Source organism: Diabrotica virgifera, chromosome 7, assembly GCF_917563875.1.
Source record: "Diabrotica virgifera virgifera chromosome 7, PGI_DIABVI_V3a".
Lineage (NCBI taxonomy): Eukaryota > Metazoa > Arthropoda > Insecta > Coleoptera > Chrysomelidae > Diabrotica > Diabrotica virgifera.
This window is the reverse complement of record NC_065449.1, coordinates 7,180,558-7,201,083: the sequence shown is the minus strand read 5'-3', so window position 1 is coordinate 7,201,083 and position 20,526 is coordinate 7,180,558. Positions and strand designations below refer to the sequence as shown.

Sequence of the window (20,526 nt, the reverse complement as noted above, 5' to 3'; positions counted from 1 at the left end):
CCGGATCAACTGTTACCCAAAAAATTCGTATTCTGCGGGTCAAAATATATAAAAAAACTTGGATAAGTCCATCTGAATTAAGGAGGCCGTTGTACCCCCCTGGCGACAGGACTATAACTCGAAAAGTATTGACTTAGGTAAAAATATAGAACAAAAGTTGCTTAAAATAAGTCAATTTTTCTATTTCCGGCGTTATTTTAAACACGCGTTTATCACCCCCCGAGAAGGGGTAAATGTCACCCCCCAAGTAAAAGCTACCAACGGCACAATTTCAACTTTGAAGTGGAGGGTAAGTAGAACCTAAATCCAAATTTTCATGCAATTCGGAATTGCCCCTGAAAATTACACGGTATCGCCGAATTTCCCGTTCATTTACTGTTTCCTGTTCATTTACATATTTGGTCTTTTTATGTTCAATTTTAGTCGATATTCTTCACAGAAACTGTCTTGTTTAGTAGTAGTTGGAGTTGTTCAGCAGAGCTTGCCATAGTCACGGTGTCATCTGCATATCTTATGTTGTTAATAGATCTTCCGTTAATTATTCTTCCTTCACTTTGAGATAGCAATGCTTCTTCAAAAATGGCTTCACTGTATGCATTAAAGAGTAATGGAGACATAATACACCCCTGTCTAACTCCTCTCTTGATTTCAATTTTTGGACTGGGTTAGTTATCCATTACAATTTGTGCTCCTTGATTCCAGTAAAGGTTTGTTATTATTCGTAAGTCCCTTTTGTCTATGTTTTTTTGTCTTTAGAATTTGGACTGATTTTTATGTCTCACTTTGTCAAATGCTTTCTCAAAATCAACGTAACAAACATGCACATCCATATTTATGTCCGTGCATCCTTGAGCTAACATAGTAAAAGCAAATAACGCCTCTCTGGTTCCTAATTCGTTTCTGCATCCAAACTGACTATCTCTAATCCATTCCTTCTTCCAGTTTTTTATTGATACGACCATGTATTATTTTCAAGAATAATTTGAGAATGTGACTTTTTAATGATATTGTTCTGTATTCACTGCAGTCTTTAGCGTTTGTATTTTTAGGGATAGCATAAAAGGTGGAAAGTAACTATTGTTTTGGTATGTTTCCTGTTTTGTACACTGTATTAAACAAGTCTACGATAATGTCTAAGGTTTCACCCTTAATGCATTTTAAGCTTTCTACTGGGATTTGGTCTGGACCTACTGCTTTACCATTTTTGCTGTTTCTTAATGCCGACTTAATGTTCTCTTTTATAATAATGATTTTGGTTGATTTTGATGTTCTTATTTGATTTTGGAATATTTACAAGCCGAAAACTGTTTTCCACTGCGATATATCGTTTTTCTGTACCTGTTAATCGTAATAAAGTTTATTTTTTGTCAATGGATCAGGGGGCTAGTTCTAACAATTTTCATAAAATCAAATAGATTCTGAAGTTATTTTCTTGTGGTATGTTTAATTTAGTATTATGTTTATATGGGATTGAGCCACAACTATTAGTGTAACGAAAATTACATTTTTAATTAAACTGTTTGACGTTCGATTTCCACTTCGGAAATCGTTCTCAAAAAGAAATGAAAATATTCTGAAAAATTCTGGGAAGATTTTATAATCGTATTTTTTAGGTCCTCTATTTTTTAGGTCCTTTTTAGGTATTTTTTAGGTCGTATTCCTTTTTGAACAAAAAAAAGTTGGGTTTGGATATTTTGGACCTTACATGTGTGCTTGAAAAAATTGTTTGAAATAGTCCATTCTTTCACGGTTTTTGCTCTAAATTTTAAAAAACCGCTTGGATTGACATGAAATTTGGCATACGCATAGCTTACCAGTCAAAGAAAAAAAGTAATATTGTGCCGATGTGTGCTTCTGCCCTGGGGGTGACTTTCAACCCCTTTTGGGGGTGAAAAAATATAAGTCCAAAATAAGTCCGGAAATGGATAAACTGACTAATTTTAAGTAACTTTTGTTCTATAGAGTTTTTTCGCCTAGTCAACACTTTTCGAGTTATTTGCGAGTGAATATGTTCATTTTTCAACAAAATAACTACATTTTTAGACGGTTTTGCGCAAATAACTCAATAAGTAAGTATTTGTCGAAAAAAACGTTCTTAGCAAAAATGTAGCCTGTAAAAAATCAAAAAATGGTGGACGCGTTAAATCTCTGGACCTCGTAAAACCAGAGTTATAGCCAATGAAAAATAGATTCATATTCACCAAATTTCAAATAGAATACTTCGGAGTGAAATATCCAAAAAAGTATGCACTTTTTGGGGAAAACTCATTAAAACTCTTTTAAAGTGTTTAAAAAGCTTTATTTCTGTTTTTATAAAAAGTTTCTAGCATTAAATTTAAGCAAGTTACGCTCAAAATAAAGTTGGTCCCTTTTGTTTTGGCAAAAAAAATCGGCAAGACCACCCCCTAATTAGCAACTTAAATGAAATTAATCGTTACCGCTCCACAAATTATTTTACTTATGTTGTGTTTATATGATCTGTAAGTTTCATCGATTCAAAGTGCTTATTTTGGAAAAAATTTGGTTTTATATAAAATTTTTAAAAATTTTAATTTTGAAAAATATGTTTTTTTCAAAATAACTTAAAAATTCTTAGAGATACCAAAAATCTCGAAAAGCAAAAAAGTCAGCATTGCTTTTCTAAATATCATGTATTTTTTTGTTTTTCTGTTAGACCAAAATTGATAAAGATTTGGTGTTTCTAAATTTGCATACATTCGTGATCAGTGACTCGTTCAACCCCTTCTAACTACAGCCCTTTACTACATACACGAGTCAAGAAACTTGTGAAGTCTTAACGATTAAGTTCATTTGAGATACTAATTAGGGGGTGATTTTCCTATTTTTTTTACCAAAAAAAAGGGACTAACTTTATTTTGAGCGTAACTTGTTTACTTTTGATGCTAAAAATTTTTTTTAAAACAAAAATGAAGCTGTTTTTAAACACTTTAAATAATTTGTAATGAGTTTTCCCCGAAATGTGCTTCATTTTTGGTTATTTCACGTTAAAGTATTCCATTTGGAATTTGACGAATGTGAACCTATTTTTAATTAGCTATAACTCTGCTTCTACTATGTATATAAACGTGATATATACACCATTTTTTTAAATTTTTTACAGGCTTTATTTTTGCTATGAATGTTTTTTCGACAAAATACTTACTATTTGAGTTATTTGCAAAAAACCGTCTAAAAGCGTGGTTATTTTGTTGAAAAAATGAACATATTCACTGGCAAATAACTCGAAAAGTATTGACTTAGTGAAAAAACTCTATAGAAAAAAGTTACTTAAAATTAGTCAGTTTATCAATTTCCGGACTTACTTTGGACGAATACTTTCTCACCCCCAAGAGGGGTGAAAACCACCCCCGGGGCAAAAGCACATATCGGCACTATATCACTTTTTTTCTTTGACTTGTTAGCTATGTGCATGCCAAATTTCATGTCAATCCAAGCGGTTCTTTAAAATGTAGAGGTTTTGCAATATTTTACCGAAAAAACTTACTAAAAATGATGTTGGTGCCGTAGTGATATCAAATTCTGACTTATTGTGTGTATTTTGTGTTAATTCGTTTGTGTAAAATGTATCGTAGTTGTGATTGTTGAAAATTTAATTTTTAATTTTTGTCTATGGTTGTTGTGTTTGTTTTTTCTTCTTTTAATTGTATAGTTATTCCATTCCAAAAAATCATTATTTAAATAATAACGTACAAAGAAATATTTTTCCTATATAAAAAGTTCGAAAACCCAAACCGACATAGTCTATTATATAATATTTTTCTACTTCCGGCAAACGTTAACTTTTTTTAATAGACACGATTAAAGATAATACACTTATGTTACTAAGTTACTATAATATACATAATGAGTCTGCCTCACGACAGTTCGTAAAGGAAGACCTCTGTCGCGAGGTACACTTTATCATTATTTAAATTAACATTAACATTAAAAGGAAACCAGACTTCTATTGAAATAAAAAATGCAGATTATGTAAATAAATAAAGATACGATATAGAAACATCATTCATAAAGTGTATTGTAGAAAGCTCATTTACAAATTCAGTAGTAAATAATATAATATGTTAATTGACGATTCATCTATACATGAGAATAAAACAACTCAAAAACATTGCTTATTTAAATCAAAGATTAAAATACACGTGAATTTAAAACACAGAAGTAAATATGACTTGATGAATTCTTCTTCTTCGGGTGCTATGTCCGTTTATCGAACGTTAGCGATCATGTTGGCTATCATAACTTTATTCGCAGCAGATCTGAAGAGCGATTCCGAAGTGTGACCAAACCATTGCCTCAAATTTCTTAACCAAGATGTTTTTCTTCTTCCTCGACTTCTTCTGCCTAATATTTTACCCTGCATAATTAGATGTAGAATGCTATATTTTCCGGATGTCTACAAACGTGCGCAAAATACTCGAGTTTTCTAGACTTTATAATTTTTACCAGTTCTCTGCCTTTCTTCATCCTGCTCAGAATAATATCATTACGCACCCTGTCCATCCAGCTTACTCTCAGCATTCTTCGATAGCACCATAATTCAAAGGATTCAACCACCTTAAGCATTCTTCCTGTTAAGGTCCATGACTCAACTCCGTAGAGAAGAACGGAAAACACGTAACACTTTAAAATTCTTGTCCTAAGACTCAAATTTATGTCATGACCGCATAGAATTTTCTTGTAACGGAAAAATGCTGATTTGGCTTGAGCAATTCTGCAACGTATTTCGGTGGATGGATCCCAATTATCAGTGATTCTGCTTCCCAAGTATGTTATAGCTTCAACCCTCTTAAGTTGTACATCATTAACGTTCCAGCATCGATGACATTATCCTTACTGACGACCATATATTTTGTTTTTTTTTATGTTAAGGTGGAGACCATAATTACTGCACTGTGCTACCACAGAATCCCATAGATATTGTAATTCGGTATCACTACTGGCAATCAGTACAGTGTCGTCTGCATATCAGAGATTATTTATCAGTTTCCCGTTTATCACAACTCCACCTTATGTAGTACTGAGTGCCTCTTCAAACATCTTTTCTGAATAAATGTTAAAAATTAATGGTGAAAGAATACATCCCTGTCTTACTCTACGTTGAATTTGAATCTCTTCTGTGTGATCACCGTCTACTCTAACTGTGGCTTTTTGATTCCAGTACAAGTTAGCAATGATTTTTAGATCTTTATCGTCAATATTAGTTGACCTTAAAACATCTAACATCTTAGTATGTGATACTTTGTCAAATGCTTTTTTGAAATCAAGAAAACATAGGTACACATCAGCATTTACATCTCTACTCCTTTGTACTAATACCTGCAACCCAAACAGGGCCTCTCGTGTACCTAGTCCATTTCTAAAGCCAAATTGAGTTTCGCCCAAATGTTCTTCGATTCTTTTATATATTCTCGCATGGATCACACGCAGAAAGACCTTAAGTACGTGGCTCATTAGGCTAATGGTTCGATGATCATGACATTCTTTTGCCTTCGCTTTCTTGGGAATTGGTATAAAAGTAGATTTCAGCCAATCATGTGGTAAGTAACCACGATTATATATAGCATTAAACAAGTAGCATTGATGAATACAAACATATAATGAAATATGATATTCTTCTTCTTCCACTTTATAAGCAATCCTGCTTGTTCATCGGCGGATTGATTACCTATATGAAAGATTGTCACTCCAACTTTTGCGCGGTCGGCCGATACTTTTTCTACTGATTGGTAATTTATCTCTTGGTATTTTGACCACACGTGTCTCCCCCATTCTGGTTATGTGGTTGTTCCATTCTTTTTTTCTATTTAGTGTCCATTCGTTATACACTGTATTCTATTCCAATGTCTACTCCTCTTTCGATCTCTCAGCGTAGTTCCTGTAATTTTTCTCAGTTCTCTCATCTTTGCCGTTTCTAGTAGTATTTTTATTGTGGCTGTATAGGGTCTTGTTTCTGATGCATGTCATTATTGGTCTTATACTGGTTTTATAAATTCTTGACTTCATCTCAATGTTAATATGTCGGTTTCGCCATATAGTTTTATTAAGACATCCTAGCATTCTATTTGCTTTTTGTACTTGATTTCTCACTTCTTTGTCCAGATCTCCGTAGCTTGAAAATGTAATTCTAAGGTATTTTATTTCCATTACTTTTTCAATTTTAACTATTTAGAATGGGAAATAAGCCACAATATTATTAAAAAATGATTTTTATTAACGTTTCGACGCCCAAATCGGGTGCCGTTGTCAAAATACAAAATACTATTTTGACAACGGCACCCGATTTGGGCGTCGAAACGTTAATAAAAATCATTTTTTAATAATATTGTGGCTTATTTCCCTTTCTAAATAGTTAAAATTGTAAAAATGCCACAAGAAAATAGCTTCAGAACAACATTACTTTTTCAATTCTGATACCGTCAATTTTAATTTTACATATGATTGGTCTTTTACTGATTGCTATTATTTTAGTTTTCTAAGATGAAATTGTCATATTCAATTCTTTTTGAGTATTCAGAGTATTTTTACTTCTTTGTTCTCCATTGTGTATTCTCTTCCTTTGTTGACGCTTTTGTTGTCAATCTATTCTGACTTCCATTTTGTTGTTTTGGTACATGTTTTCAATGGTTTTTATGATATCTAGGGGGACTTCTTTATTATACAGAAATTGGATTAGATCTTAGAGTCCTACTCTGTCAAATGTTTTCTTCAAGTCGATCAGACGTAGAAATACTGGTCTATTCTGAAGCGTTTTACATGTCTGCTCAGATGGGATCAGGGATAAGACTAACTACACGATTACTGGGGGGGTCGAAATGGGCTAAAGTAGAAGGAGCAGGCACATAAAGCCTCTCTGCGAACGACAGCTCAGGTTTTGTTGGTGGCGGGTCGTGGAATCGTTAGGAGGGTGAGAGGGTTTAAAGATGACTAACTACCATAACCAAATAAACAAAGGATACTTACACAGACTGGAGGATTTTTCTACTATTTAAAAATGGACGCTGTTTGAAATAAATCCTCCGGTTCATTACTGGGTACTTACTGGACATATTCTGTACTTACGGGTATTAATTGGGGGGACATTCATCGGAGATTCCTCTGTTGGGTTTAATCGGGCTACTTTATCATCAATATTGGCTTCTATGCCATATTCCTTTTTTTCTCTACTCTAAAACTTACACAGTTGCATTAGAGATCTGGTTAATAACTTTCCAAAGGGTTATACAAAATAAAATAGGTACATTTTCAAAAACATTTATTTCAAACCTCATACTCTATTTTTTAAAACAAAAATTTTAAACAGGATATTAATAACTTTACTACAGGATAAAAGATGAACAACTACAAATTTTTTTACATGACTTCAGTACAAAAAAATCTTCAACTTTGCATTATTTTTTTTATCAATACAACAAAATTTAACTTTGGTTAGCAGTGTATTTCAAAATAAGATTTGACCTACAAAGGACATCGCACACATCTTATGGAAAATATAATGTCACTCAAATTCAATAAAATTTATACGAATAGATTCGTTTTAAATTAACGGTCAAATCTTATCATTGCGCCAACTCTATATTTTCAATAATAAGAGCAGAAATTGATATAAATAAATCTGAAATCAAATGGATACGTACATAAGTTAGACAGAGAAAAAATATTTTAAAACACCCAAATTTTCGGTACTCCATAAATCAGAGGATTAGTTTCACTAATTCGCTTAGGCCCAGCGGGGGGTTTAAGCTCTTTTAAATAGCACCCAGAGCAATAATGATGGTAACTGACACTTTTACTGACTCAAAAAATGTGATTTCGATAAACTTTAATTGCAATTTGCGCCGTAATTAATCATAATTAAGAGTTGGCGCAATGATAAGATTTGGCCGTTAATTTAAAACGAATCTATTCGTATAAATTTTATTGAATTTGAGTGACATTATATTTTCCATAAGATGTGTGCGATGTCCTTTCATTTGTCATTCTGCTGTCAAATGTCACTGCCAAAAATTACCATTGTGAAAGCAAAATATTTTTATAAAAAAGTTTTAAATTTTACCAACTTGTAATATCCACTTGGAATTTGATCACTTTTAATTTACAATCAAAATAGTACTGTACCTTTATTAAAACGACTTGTCACACATCAACAAAGCAAACACTTTCATCTTTCATGTGTCAATTTACAGGTGGGTGGGGCCCAAGGTGGGGCGAACATTCCATAATACAAAGGGGCTCTGGGAAACTGGAAACTTGAACACAGGAACATAAAACAAACATCTCATCGGGACATCAATAGGGGAACAGAAACATAGAACAAACATCTCATCGGGACATCAATAAGGAAACACAAAACAACTATGTAAACATGTAAAACGCTTCAACTGACGTTGGGCGCCAGTTGAATACGCTTCAATTCTATAGTGATTGCTTAGTAATTTGCTTTATGAAAATATTGCATCTGTACATAATCTTCCAGTACGAAAACCCTGTTGTTCATCTGCTAAACTTATCCCCTGATTTATTAGTTCTCGTAGAGTTTTAGTTATAGTTTTCTGACTGCTTTTTATCCCCTTTTTTTAATAGTAGAATTAGTTCGCTAGTTCTTCATTCTTACGGTATTTTATCGTGTTTTATGATTTTGTTAATTAATGTTGTTAATAACTGAAGACCAATTGTTATGTCAATGCTGCTCAATAATATTTCAGTAATTCGTTTGGTATTCCATCCTTACCTGCAGCTTTTCTGTTCTTCAGCTTTTCGAGTGTTTTTCGTACTTGCTGTGCACTTATACATATTAAAATCTTCATTTGTGGTAATTTCTGGTGTTTCCGGTTCTAGCATCACTTGTTCTTCCTCTGATTGAGCTTTTTTAGATAGTCAATCCATGTTTTTTTTGTATTTTGTCATTTCCTTTTGCAGACCATAAAAATCATGTTCTATTTCTTTCAAAAAACGTTCCCAGTGATCATTTTCCAAACATATTCATTTATTATCTAAGAAATGAAACACACTCATAAGAAAGAAGAATAAGAAGAAAGGCGATATTAAAGAATATATTTGATCATCTTATTTTTATTGATCTTTTGCTAAATACGGTACACATGTATTTTATGAAATATCCATTTGATAGCATTCCTCACGAGGTTTTATCGTGAGCACCCAATAACAAAATAATCTCTCGTAGCTATATGATGACATAACCGCAAGAAATTTTAACTTTTTTTTTGCCCGGAAATATATAGTTTCTGAGTCCAGTATAGGGCTGTGTTCAATGCTATTAGTTGGTACCTGTCCATAAGTCATCGAGAGGTGCATCTATGAGGGAAGTTTGGGCAGGCTAATAGGTTTTCCATATTCTGTATTGCTCTGCCCTCAACTTGTCGTCGTTCTCGTTCAGAGAATTCCGCCGTTTAATAAGGTTTGACGCCGGTTCTTAAACGGTTCAGCATGCTCCACGTCGACCAGTCGCTTGAAATTCCGCATTGTGGAGTTTCTGTTAATGGATAAGAGGGAAAGAGGGTGGCGGTTCGTCTAGCAGAGCGTTAAGGAAACCCTTTCTTGCTTTCAGGCTGCCGGGATACGGTTGGTGGCCGAAAAGAGTGTGGGGGTTGTCGAAGGTTTGTTTGGATCTTTCGATGAATTTGTGGGCCGTTATACGGAAGTCAGGTTACGAGAAGCCTGAAGGTTTCTACGGTTTATCTAGAGGGGTTGGGATTATATAGCCTGAAATTAGGTTGCAAGTTTCGTTCAGACTGACGTTAACTTTCTTGGCGTGCGCAGATTCCTTCCATACCGGGCACGCGTATTCCTCCATTGAGAAGCATGGGGCCTGCGCTGTTAAGTCCCTCATGTACTATTGCTAAGTTTCTTAAAAGGTTGTTGCGCGCCTCCACCATCTTTCAGGTTTTTTTTACAGTGGAATCTGTAGCATAAATGAGCGGTCTAGTGTGCACTGACTCCAAGGTACGGGTATATTGACTTTTCGGTGTGCTCTAACAAAATATTGTTCCAGGTGATGTTGAGTTTCCTTTTTGTTTCTTTTTGCTATAAATTATACTCAAGAATTGTTTTATAAACTATATTATTATTTTTTATTTAATGTCATACAATATTCATGTTAATAATACAGTGAAACTTGGATAATTCGAATCTCAGGAGACCGATAAAAAAATTCGAATTATCCAAAAATTCGAATTAAAAAATAATTCTACAAAAACAAGGATTACCTACAAAAACATCTGCAAATGATAAATATCAGTAGTTGATCAGCAAAAAAACAGTAGTTGGTCATTTTTATCGCTTGGAGATCTTTTTGTTCCTATTCTTGCCCGAGTTTTGTCAACCTAAAAAAATGGGCTAACAAAATTCAGCAAAAAATACCAATTAAAACATTTGCAAGCTATAAAAAAGACCGACTTTATTTTTTTCCAAAGAGATCCTAAATTTTTAGCTGCTTTTTAGAATTTAGCTTCTCTAAATTCTTTAGAATTAAAGATAGCAGAAAAGTTCGAATTATCCAAAATATAATTCGAATTATTCACCACTTTTTACCATTACTTATATAGGAAATGCTGGGGACCAGAATAAAAATTCGAATTAAAGAACATTTCGAATTATAGTTCGAATTAAGCAGGTTCCACTGTACACTTTTTGTATTAATATAACCAATTCCGCACATTTCAACAATGTTATTTAATTAACAGCTAACCTACGATGTTGTGTAATAATTAAGTCATTAAACCGACCTAAAAAACCAGAAAGTTTTTTTTTTAAACCAGCAATTCAAGAGCAAGGTCAATTTTATGGAATACCTTACCTACAGACCTAAAAATATATATTCATTGTCAAATGCAAAATGGTAGTGCAATATTCAAGGTCGAGTGCACATTTGCTAATCCTCGCCGAAAACCACAAAACGATTCGGAGGCGCATATTATTACGACCGTTTCGAAAAGCCACAATTACTGTGAAACCACGCAATTTTTCAGTTAAATTAACAGCATTATCTAACACCTATTTTATTCGTTGGTTATCTGTTTGTTGTGCTACATAATACATCAACGGGTCATGTAAAGTCGTGGTACTTTTATAGAATATCAAACAAAAAAAAATTAAAAGGAAAAATCCCAGTAGTCGATTGTATACCATAATTTAACAAACCTACAAAGACTTCGAATGTATGATGGTATATTCTATATAGAAAAATTTAAATTCATTCAAATAAATTACACCTCTTCAGAACGTTTTTGGACCAGTCTATCATCAGTGAAACATTCTATTGTTTCCTATGACGCTACAGCCCAAGTCGGGCCCTAGTTTAAAAGTGTTTAGTGTTTAATAATATGTATGCCTCAAAAGACATAAGTTTCGGAAAAGACTTTTTCTTCTATACCAAAAGTGCCACCCCGCTACCCACCAGGTACCATGGACTAGGCAACTCGCCTTTTTAGGGGCAGTTTAGGGGTGATTTGAGTCGATATCCCAACATCACTCACGTTGCTCTTAGCGCTCAACAGTATGAGCAAAGCAATGTGAGTTAAGAAAAAGAAGTCTTAACCTTGTTGTGCTTTAGTAAAGTCCGTTTAGAACTTTACTCCTAGTATAGTGCCCTTTGTGTACCAAGGTGTTAGAAACAGCTCGCTTCGTTTTTTGGCTGGTATCTGTAAAAACCCACAGTTGCCACATCACCTCCACAACCACAGCCTACCAGTGAATTTGGTCATAGACATTAGACATTAGTGTGCACACTAATGTCTAATGTGCACGTTAGTGTGCATAGACATTTCGAAAGACTGTAAGTAACATTGTAATTGTAGAATTTGTTTTTCTTTACGATCTAGGTTTTGGTAGATATGTTAGTCTTATATTATTGTTTGTTCCTGTTTATATCCTAGTTTGTTTTTTCGCTCTACGTTGTATTTCTCTCTTCAATAAATTGTTTAGTATCCTTTGTAAAAGCTCTTTTTGAACCATCATTGTAGAAACCCCCTTTATTACAGGTAATAGCCTCACATTATTTTACAACCATCACCTATCGTTTGCACATCTCTTTTTTTTAGGACGTTCTTTATGAACGTCATATTGTCATGTTGTGATAGGTGATAGTATTATCGTTGACTGATAAATATACTGGTATCCGTATTTATCAATCAACGGTATTATTATCCCATCAAGAAGTGGGACCCAATTTTCCGGTACTTGATGCGCCAATGGTTTAGATTTTAATTTCTTCCTTCGTCCAGCTGTTCTTTTGTCAAATTTGTCACAATAAGTAAATGATATGATATATGTACATAACCACATAAAGAACATGAAATTAAAGACTTCTTTTCTAGTATATCCGTTATAAGAATTAATTTGTAGTGTTCTAAAATGTATTACTATGGTTTATTCCATTCATAAAAGGGTAGTAAGTATATAGCGTTTCGTTGTATTTTATGAACAATAAATGTGTTCTTATGATAGCTGGACAATTTAATGAACGACATCAAGATAAATACGACAGTAGAAAGTATGTTTTGGAGTTAGTAAGAAAACACGAAAAGCTGGTAATATAGATAATAAAAAACGATAAACTGAAGGGCCTCTAGTTAATGAACTTAGTGAAGTTGAAGAGTTGGGGTATATATTCACCTAGATTCCATGTTCAGTACCAGACAAGTAGCAGCTGTATCTGGAATCAACCAAACTAGCGTCCAAGCCATTTTAAAAAAGAACAAATTCCATCCATATCTAATACTCTTAGTGCAGGAACTTAATGGGGATGATTATGGCCTCCGCGTTGTTTAGTAAAATAATCAGCGAGCGAGCAGTGACCGTTTCACAATTTCACTTTAATATTTTTTTCTTCGATGAATGCACTCGTTTCATAAATGGTCTGTAAATCGTCACAAATATCGTTATTGGTCTGATTAAAACCCCATGATTTTCTACGAGGTGTATACACAGCAAGCGCACATATTAAATTTATGGGCTGGTATTATTGTCAATTCTGGCAATTTGACTGGCGAAATGTAATTACAATTACTGGAAGACATGATTAATGCTACCTTGGCTAATACTATTGAAAATGAAAAAATGATCAACAATATGATGAAGATTATTTGATTTTTTAACAGGACGGTCCTATTCAGCATTATGCTTTACTTGTTGGTCAATATTTAAACCAAAATTTTCCACGTCATTAGATTGGGGTGAAAGGCAGCATCGAATGGTCTCTTCGTTCAGCAGATTTATCTCTCCTAGATTTTTTGTGGGGACACCTAAAAAGTAAAATCTATATGACTCCACCCGTATCTTTACAAGATTTACACTAACGAATGCCTACGAATCACTCCGTAAATGCTTCGGAATGGAGAAGAACATTTCGAACAAATCTTTATCATTATCATAATAAATCAAATAAAGTACTGGACCGAATTTAAAAATTTAAAAACTAATAGTAAAATTTTAAAGACTTTCAAATATATTTGATTAATTCTTTTCCTTTCTCTTTCAGATGAACACAGCGACAGCGAAGAATCAAACATTACCACATCACCGAGGTTACCGAAGACATTTCAGCAGAAATCTTACTACAACAAATTACCTTATTCTAGTCAATCGACCCCGCGCCGAAAGTACCAACATGAGAGTACCAAATCCACCCGAAGCAGCAGTACGGCTAGCGAAAACAAAATTACATTTAATGAAGGTGAGAGATAATATTTGTTTCGTTTGATACTATTATTCTTAATTTTTTACGACGTTTTTTTTTATCTAAAATTGTAGATTACTTATTGTACTCTTTCACACTGAGGGGATATTATCATATCAGTATTACAGCAATTCAATATCATTTCTTGGTATAAGAATTATTAAAAATATTATATTTACTATTTTTTTTGTAAGTATTTATTGCTTTAGCAATTAGCTATTTAGCCAGATACAATCATGTTGATAATAATAATTAATACTAATACAAAAAACAAACTATTTAAGCTAATACAAATTATTATATACATATTACTCTAATTTAATTAATACTAATATTTACTATTTCAAAACATTAAAACAATGCGTTACCTTTTAACGACGGTAACCTTGTACATTCAGCAAATTATTCAAAGTGTCACGACCTGACATTGAATTAATGGCCCGGAGAAAATAGAAATAATAATATTCTATTTATTCAAAGATAAAGGCTGAAGTATGCCTATTTAGGTTCTCCAACTATTATAGTAGTGATCATAGTAAAGTAGTGATTAATACATAACGTAAGTCAATTTACTTTAGAATTATTAAGACCCAGTTATAAGATCCAGTTCATCATCATGATCATTCCTCAACCTCTTGTATCCACTGTTAGATACAGGTCTCCTCCATATTTTTCCATTGTTCTCTATCTTATGTCTTCTGTATCCAATTTCCCACTGTTTTTCTCAAGTAATTCATCCATCTATCTTTTTGGTGGTCTACCTCGGTGTCTTTTATCTTTTTCTCATAGAGTGGATACTTAGAGAAGATAACATCCAGTTAAGACTTAAATTATACAAATTTATATGACACTGCGATCTGAAAAAAGTAATTCGTAGTGAGTAGTGAATATCAAATGAACTGATGACATATTGCTAAGAGACTGAAAAATCTATATTATAATATTATTACGAAGTATGTCCTCCTTTATGCAGAAATGACATCTCCAACAGTCTTGGCATTGACTTCACTAGTTTAGTGTATAAGTTCTTGGCTTTATCATTGTAAACCACAACAACTGTACAGTACTTGTTCACGTCTTTTCTTTTGTAGTGCAATTCATCTTAAGTACACGTTTCTTGAGAATGTACCATAATGTAGTCTATTTAAGTAACTATTGTCTACTTAAATAATTAAACACGTATTTACGAATATAAACATTTATTAAAAAATACGCAAATATGATTATTACACAATCAAATCACGCACCGTCAATAATATATAGTTTTATATTCAACCACCTAAAACAGACTACAATAAATATATTACTGATCTATCACTGTGACCGCGTGTCATAACCGAACTACCCGTATCCCTCTATCGACTCTGTCACAAGCTGATGACCATATAAGGAAATTAGTGGCTCAAGCCGATCACCATATTAGGAATTGACCCGTGTTGAGCTGCCCCCCCCCCCCCCCACTTGCAAAAATTAAAAAACAAATAGCCCTGATTTATGAGCTATTTATGAGCTCTCATATTCCGCAAACTAAAAATTTTGAGCTCGTTCCACTGAGCAGGAATTTAATACCCTAGTGGGGGGGGCTGAGTCAGCCCCCCCACTACTTAAAAATAGGAATATTGAATCGGTTTTTGCGGCAGAATTACGAGCTATTTATGAGCTCTTGAAATTATATAGTTTCGATTTTTGAGCTCATCCCCTTCACCCCCAAACAACCCTTTAATTGATTTAACTTAAGAGAAAGATGCTGAGAAAACTTAAAATATATCGTATTGCGGATATAATTCATATAGCTTATATACTCTAAGAATAAACTATTAAATCAAGAGCATTTCGATTATTGAGCTACAACCCATTCGCAAGAAAACCACCCTATCTTCCCGGCTTAAGAGAAAGTTGTACTTAAAATGCATTAAACTAATTATTTGGCGACTACATATCATTTAATAATTTATAAGCTTCCAAATTACGCGCATTTAGATCAGTAGATTGCAATTTATTTTGTATAGTGCAGTCACTGAAGGTAAAAATCAACGATTACCTTCAATTTCGGTGAACCTTCATCGATTTTCACGAAAATTGGTCAGTAGTTAGAGGATACGTCAAGAAACAAAGGTGACATGGTACCACCTTGCGCCTTTACCCTGAGGGTGGATACCGCCCCTTCTCGGGGGTGAAAATTATTTTATAAAAAATAAATGCACAAATCAATAAAAGAACAAATTAAAAGCAAAATTTATTATATAAAGTTAATAAAATAAGTCAATACTTTTTAAGTTATTAAAGATCAAAGATTTTAATTATTTGTGAAAAAAATGCATGTTTTGAAAAGGTTTTTTGTAAATCACTGAAAAACTTTAAGTTTTTACAAAAAAGGTAATAGTAGTTTAATTCGTATAGCTTATATTCTAAGAATAAACTCTTAAATCACGTGTCTTTCGATTATAGAGCTACAACCCCTTCCCAAGAAAACGACCCCATATTCCCGGCTTAAGAGAGAGTTGTTCTTAAAATAATTTTAATTAATTATTTGGCGACTACATATCGTTTAATAATTTATGAGCTTGCAAAATATACGCATCTCAATTATTGAATTGCCATTTTCTTTCTATAGTGCAGTCACTGAAGGTAAAAATCAACTAGTACCTTCGATTTCGGTAAATCTCCATTTATTTTCACGAATTGACAATAACAACTTGGGGTTTTAGCCTGGGGTATATGTCACCCCTTCTCGGGAGTGAAAATTACTTTATTAAAAATAACCCCACAAATCGAGAGAGGGACAAAGTGTAAGCAAAATTTGTTATATAATGTGATTAAAATAAATCAATACTTTTTGAGTTATTAAAGATCAAATATTTTAATTTTTGGAAAGAAAATGCATGCTTTAGAGCGATTTTTCATAAATGACTCAAAAACTGTAAGTTTTTACAAAAAAGTTTTCATCACTAAAATTGAAGCTAATAAAAAATATAATAAATTGCTTACTCGAAAAACCCTTTAATGTTAATTTAAAGTAAGTTATTGGTAATTAAATGTATATTTTTTCCGCGACTGTTAAAATCTAAGGGTTCAAGCTTAAATAACGGGAAAAAGATGCATTTTATAACACTTAGGTACTAAATACTTGTCAAAGTACTTGGAAATACCTATGAAAAATAAGATGCAGAAAAAGTTGATAGTATCAAAATCCGCTCACCAATTTTCGTGAAAATGAATGGAGATTTACCGAAATCGAAGGTACTAGTTGATTTTTACCTTCAGTGACTGCACTATAGAAAGAAAATGGCAATTCAATAATTGAGATGCGTATATTTTGCAAGCTCATAAATTATTAAACGATATGTAGTCGCCAATTAATTAATTTAAATTATTTTAAGAACAACTCTCTCTTAAGCCGGGAATATGGGGTCGTTTTCTTGCGAAGGGGTTGTAGCTCTATAATCGAAAGACGCGTGATTTAAGAGTTTATTCTTAGAATATAAGCTATACGAATTAAACTACTATTAACTTTTTTGTAAAAACTTAAAGTTTTTCAGTGATTTACAAAAAACCTTTTCAAAACATGCATTTTTTTCACAAATAATTAAAATCTTTGATCTTTAATAACTTAAAAAGTATTGACTTATTTTATTAACTTTATATAATAAATTTTGCTTTTAATTTGTTCTTTTATTGATTTGTGCATTTATTTTTTATAAAATAATTTTCACCCCCGAGAAGGGGCGGTATCCACCCTCAGGGTAAAGGCGCAAGGTGGTACCATGTCACCTTTGTTTCTTGACGTATCCTCTAACCACTGACCAATTTTCGTGAAAATCGATGAAGGTTCACCGAAATTGAAGGTAATCGTTGATTTTTACCTTCAGTGACTGCACTATACAAAATAAATTGCAATTTACTGATCTAAATGCGCGTAATTTGGAAGCTTATAAATTATTAAATGATATGTAGTCGCCAAATAATTAGTTTAACGCATTTTAAATACAACTTTCTCTTAAGCCGGGAAGATAGGGTGGTTTTCTGGCGAAGGGGTTGTAGCTCAATAATCGAAATGCTCTTGATTTAATAGTTTATTTTTAGAGTATATAAGCTATAGGAATTATATTCGCAATACGATATATTTTAAGTTTTCTCAGCATCTTTCTCTTAAGTTAAATCAATTAAAGGGTTGTTTGGGGGTGAAGGGGATGAGCTCAAAAATCGAAACTATATAATTTCAAGAGCTCATAAATAGCTCGTAATTCTGCCGCAAAAACCGATTCAATATTCCTATTTTTAAGTAGTGGGGGGGGCTGACTCAGCCCCCCCCACTAGGGTATTAAATTCCTGCTCAGTGGAACGAGCTCAAAATTTTTAGTTTGCGGAATATGAGAGCTCATAAATAGCTCATAAATCAGGGCTATTTGTTTTTTAATTTTTGCAAGTGGGGGGGGGGGGCCAGCTCAACACGGGTTAGGAATTGAGTGTGACTGCACAATGTCACAACAGAACTACCAGTATTTCGTCTTAAGATGATTAGGACATTAGGAAGTTAGTGACTTAAGCTGATCAGCGTATTAGGATGATAGTGTGACTGCAATAAGCGCAATATTACAATTTATTTTGCAGAAGTGTAAGCAGTATAATTGTAGTTAATGCTTAGTTTTTTAATATCACCACCAAACACCACTATTTATTTAGTCACTCTTCGTACAATACCTCAACTTTTAAAATCAAATACGATTTTTTTCAGTCGATTTTAATGAAATACTTTATATTCCGTCCGGCTAATTTCAACCGTTTTGTTTGCATATCAACCAGAGGCCACAAATGGCCTTTCGGGGTATTCCAATGTGGGGAATTCCATAATAACTATAACGAAGCTCTGTGAAGTTGGCACCTCCAAACACGATTCTTTCAAAAAAAAATTTTTGTTTCAATTGTCCATCAAATGTCCACTTTTGTCCAGCAAACAATTTTTTTTGTCCACCTTTTGTTTACGAGATACTAAAAAAACGTGAAATAAGGCCCAACATCCCCAAGTCAAAAAAACGTCGTAAAAACTGATACGTTTGATTGTCCAACTGTTGTCCACACTTGTCCAGGCATTTTTTTAATTGTCCACCTTTTATTTATTTAAATTAGCAATAATTTCGTTTGCTAGTAAAAATGCCAAAAAAATAATAATTTTTGGAAATTTTTTTTCACGTTTGATTGTCCATCGAATGTCCACCCTTGTTCAGCAAAAATTTTTTTTGTCCACCTTTTGTTTACGAGATACTAAAAAAACGTGAAATAAGGCCCAACACACCGAAGTCAAAAAACCGTCGTAAAAACTGATACGTTTGATTGTCCATCTGTTGTCCACACTTGTCCAGGCATTTTTTTTAATTGTCCACCGTTTATTTATTTAAATTAGCAATAATTATTGTTTGCTAGTAAAAATGCCAAAAAATAAGAATTTTTAGAAATTTTTTTTTGACGTTTGACTGTCCGTCAAATGTCCACCCTTGTCCAGCTAAAAGTTTTTTTGTCCACCTTTTTTGAAAAATATAGTGTAAAATAATTTTTCGGACTGGGAAAAAGTACAGTTTTCCGAATTCGAGATAAAGTCGTCAAAACTGACAGGTTTCGATTGTCCAATAGTTGTCCACACGTGCTCAGGCATTTTTGTTACTTTTCCTCTTTTTTCTTCATTATAGGAATAGTTGTAGTTTCTTAATAAAAATGTCAAGAAAAAAAAACAAATCTAATATTTACTCGTATGATTGTAAATCTCGGCTTCGCCTCTGGGTACAAACTTCACACTCGTAAATAAAATAAGTCCTACTTATGTAATATACTATTTTTGAAATTTTTTTTCATATTTGTGCCTGAACACGTGTGGACAACTATTGGACAATCGAAACCTGTCAGTTTTGACGACTTTATCTCTAATTCGGAAAACTGCACTTTTTTTCAGTCCGAAAAATTATTTTAAACTATATTTTTCAAAAAAGGTGGACAAAAAAACTTTTAGCTGGACAAGGGTGGACATTCGACGGACAATCAAACGTGAAAAAAAATTTCCAAAAATTCTCATTTTTTGGCATTTTTACTAACAAACAATAATTATTGCTCATTTAAATAAACAAAAGGTGGACAATTAAAAAAATGCCTGGACAAGTGTGGACAACAGTTGGACAATCAAACGTATCAGTTTTTACGACGTTTTTTTGACTTCGGTGTGTTGGGCCTTATTTCACGTTTTTTTGGTGTCTCGTAAACAAAAGGTGGACTAAAAAAATTTTTTGCTGGACAAGGGTGGACATTCGATGGACAATCAAACGTGAAAAAAAATTTCCAAAAATTCTTATTTTTTGGCATTTTTACTAGCAAACGATAATTATTGCTAATTTAAATAAATAAAAGGTGGGCAATTAAAAAAAATGCCTGGACAAGTGTGGACAACAATTGGACAATCAAACGTATCAGTTTTTACGACGTTTTTTGACTTCGGTGTGTTGGGCCTTATTTCACGTTTTATTAGTATCTCGTAAACAAAAGGTGGACAAAAAAAAATTTTTGCTGGACAAGGGTGGACATTCGATGGACAATCAAACGTGAAAAAAAATTTCCAAAAATTCTAATTTTTTGGCATTTTTACTAGCAAACGATAATTATTGCTAATTTAAATAAATAAAAGGTGGACAATTAAAAAAAATGCCTGGACAAGTGTGGACAACAGTTGGACAATCAAACGTATCAGTTTTTACGACGTTTTTTTGACTTCGGTGTGTTGGGCCTAATTTCACGTTTTTTAGTATATCGTAAACAAAAGGTGGACAAAA

The 20,526-nt window shown here is 33.1% G+C and overlaps 1 protein-coding gene across 6 annotated transcripts in view; it reads left to right on the top strand.

The window, feature by feature from the left end:
• The window catches only part of LOC114339993 (uncharacterized), a 263,249-nt gene that overhangs the window by 122,983 nt on the left and 119,740 nt on the right, over positions 1 to 20,526 (top strand). For all 6 annotated transcript variants that reach the window (XM_050655665.1, XM_050655666.1, XM_050655667.1 and 3 more), the window contains exon 2: positions 13,517 to 13,711. In XM_050655665.1, coding sequence (XP_050511622.1) covers positions 13,517 to 13,711 — 195 coding nt within the window. The remainder of the gene's footprint in view (positions 1 to 13,516; positions 13,712 to 20,526) is intronic.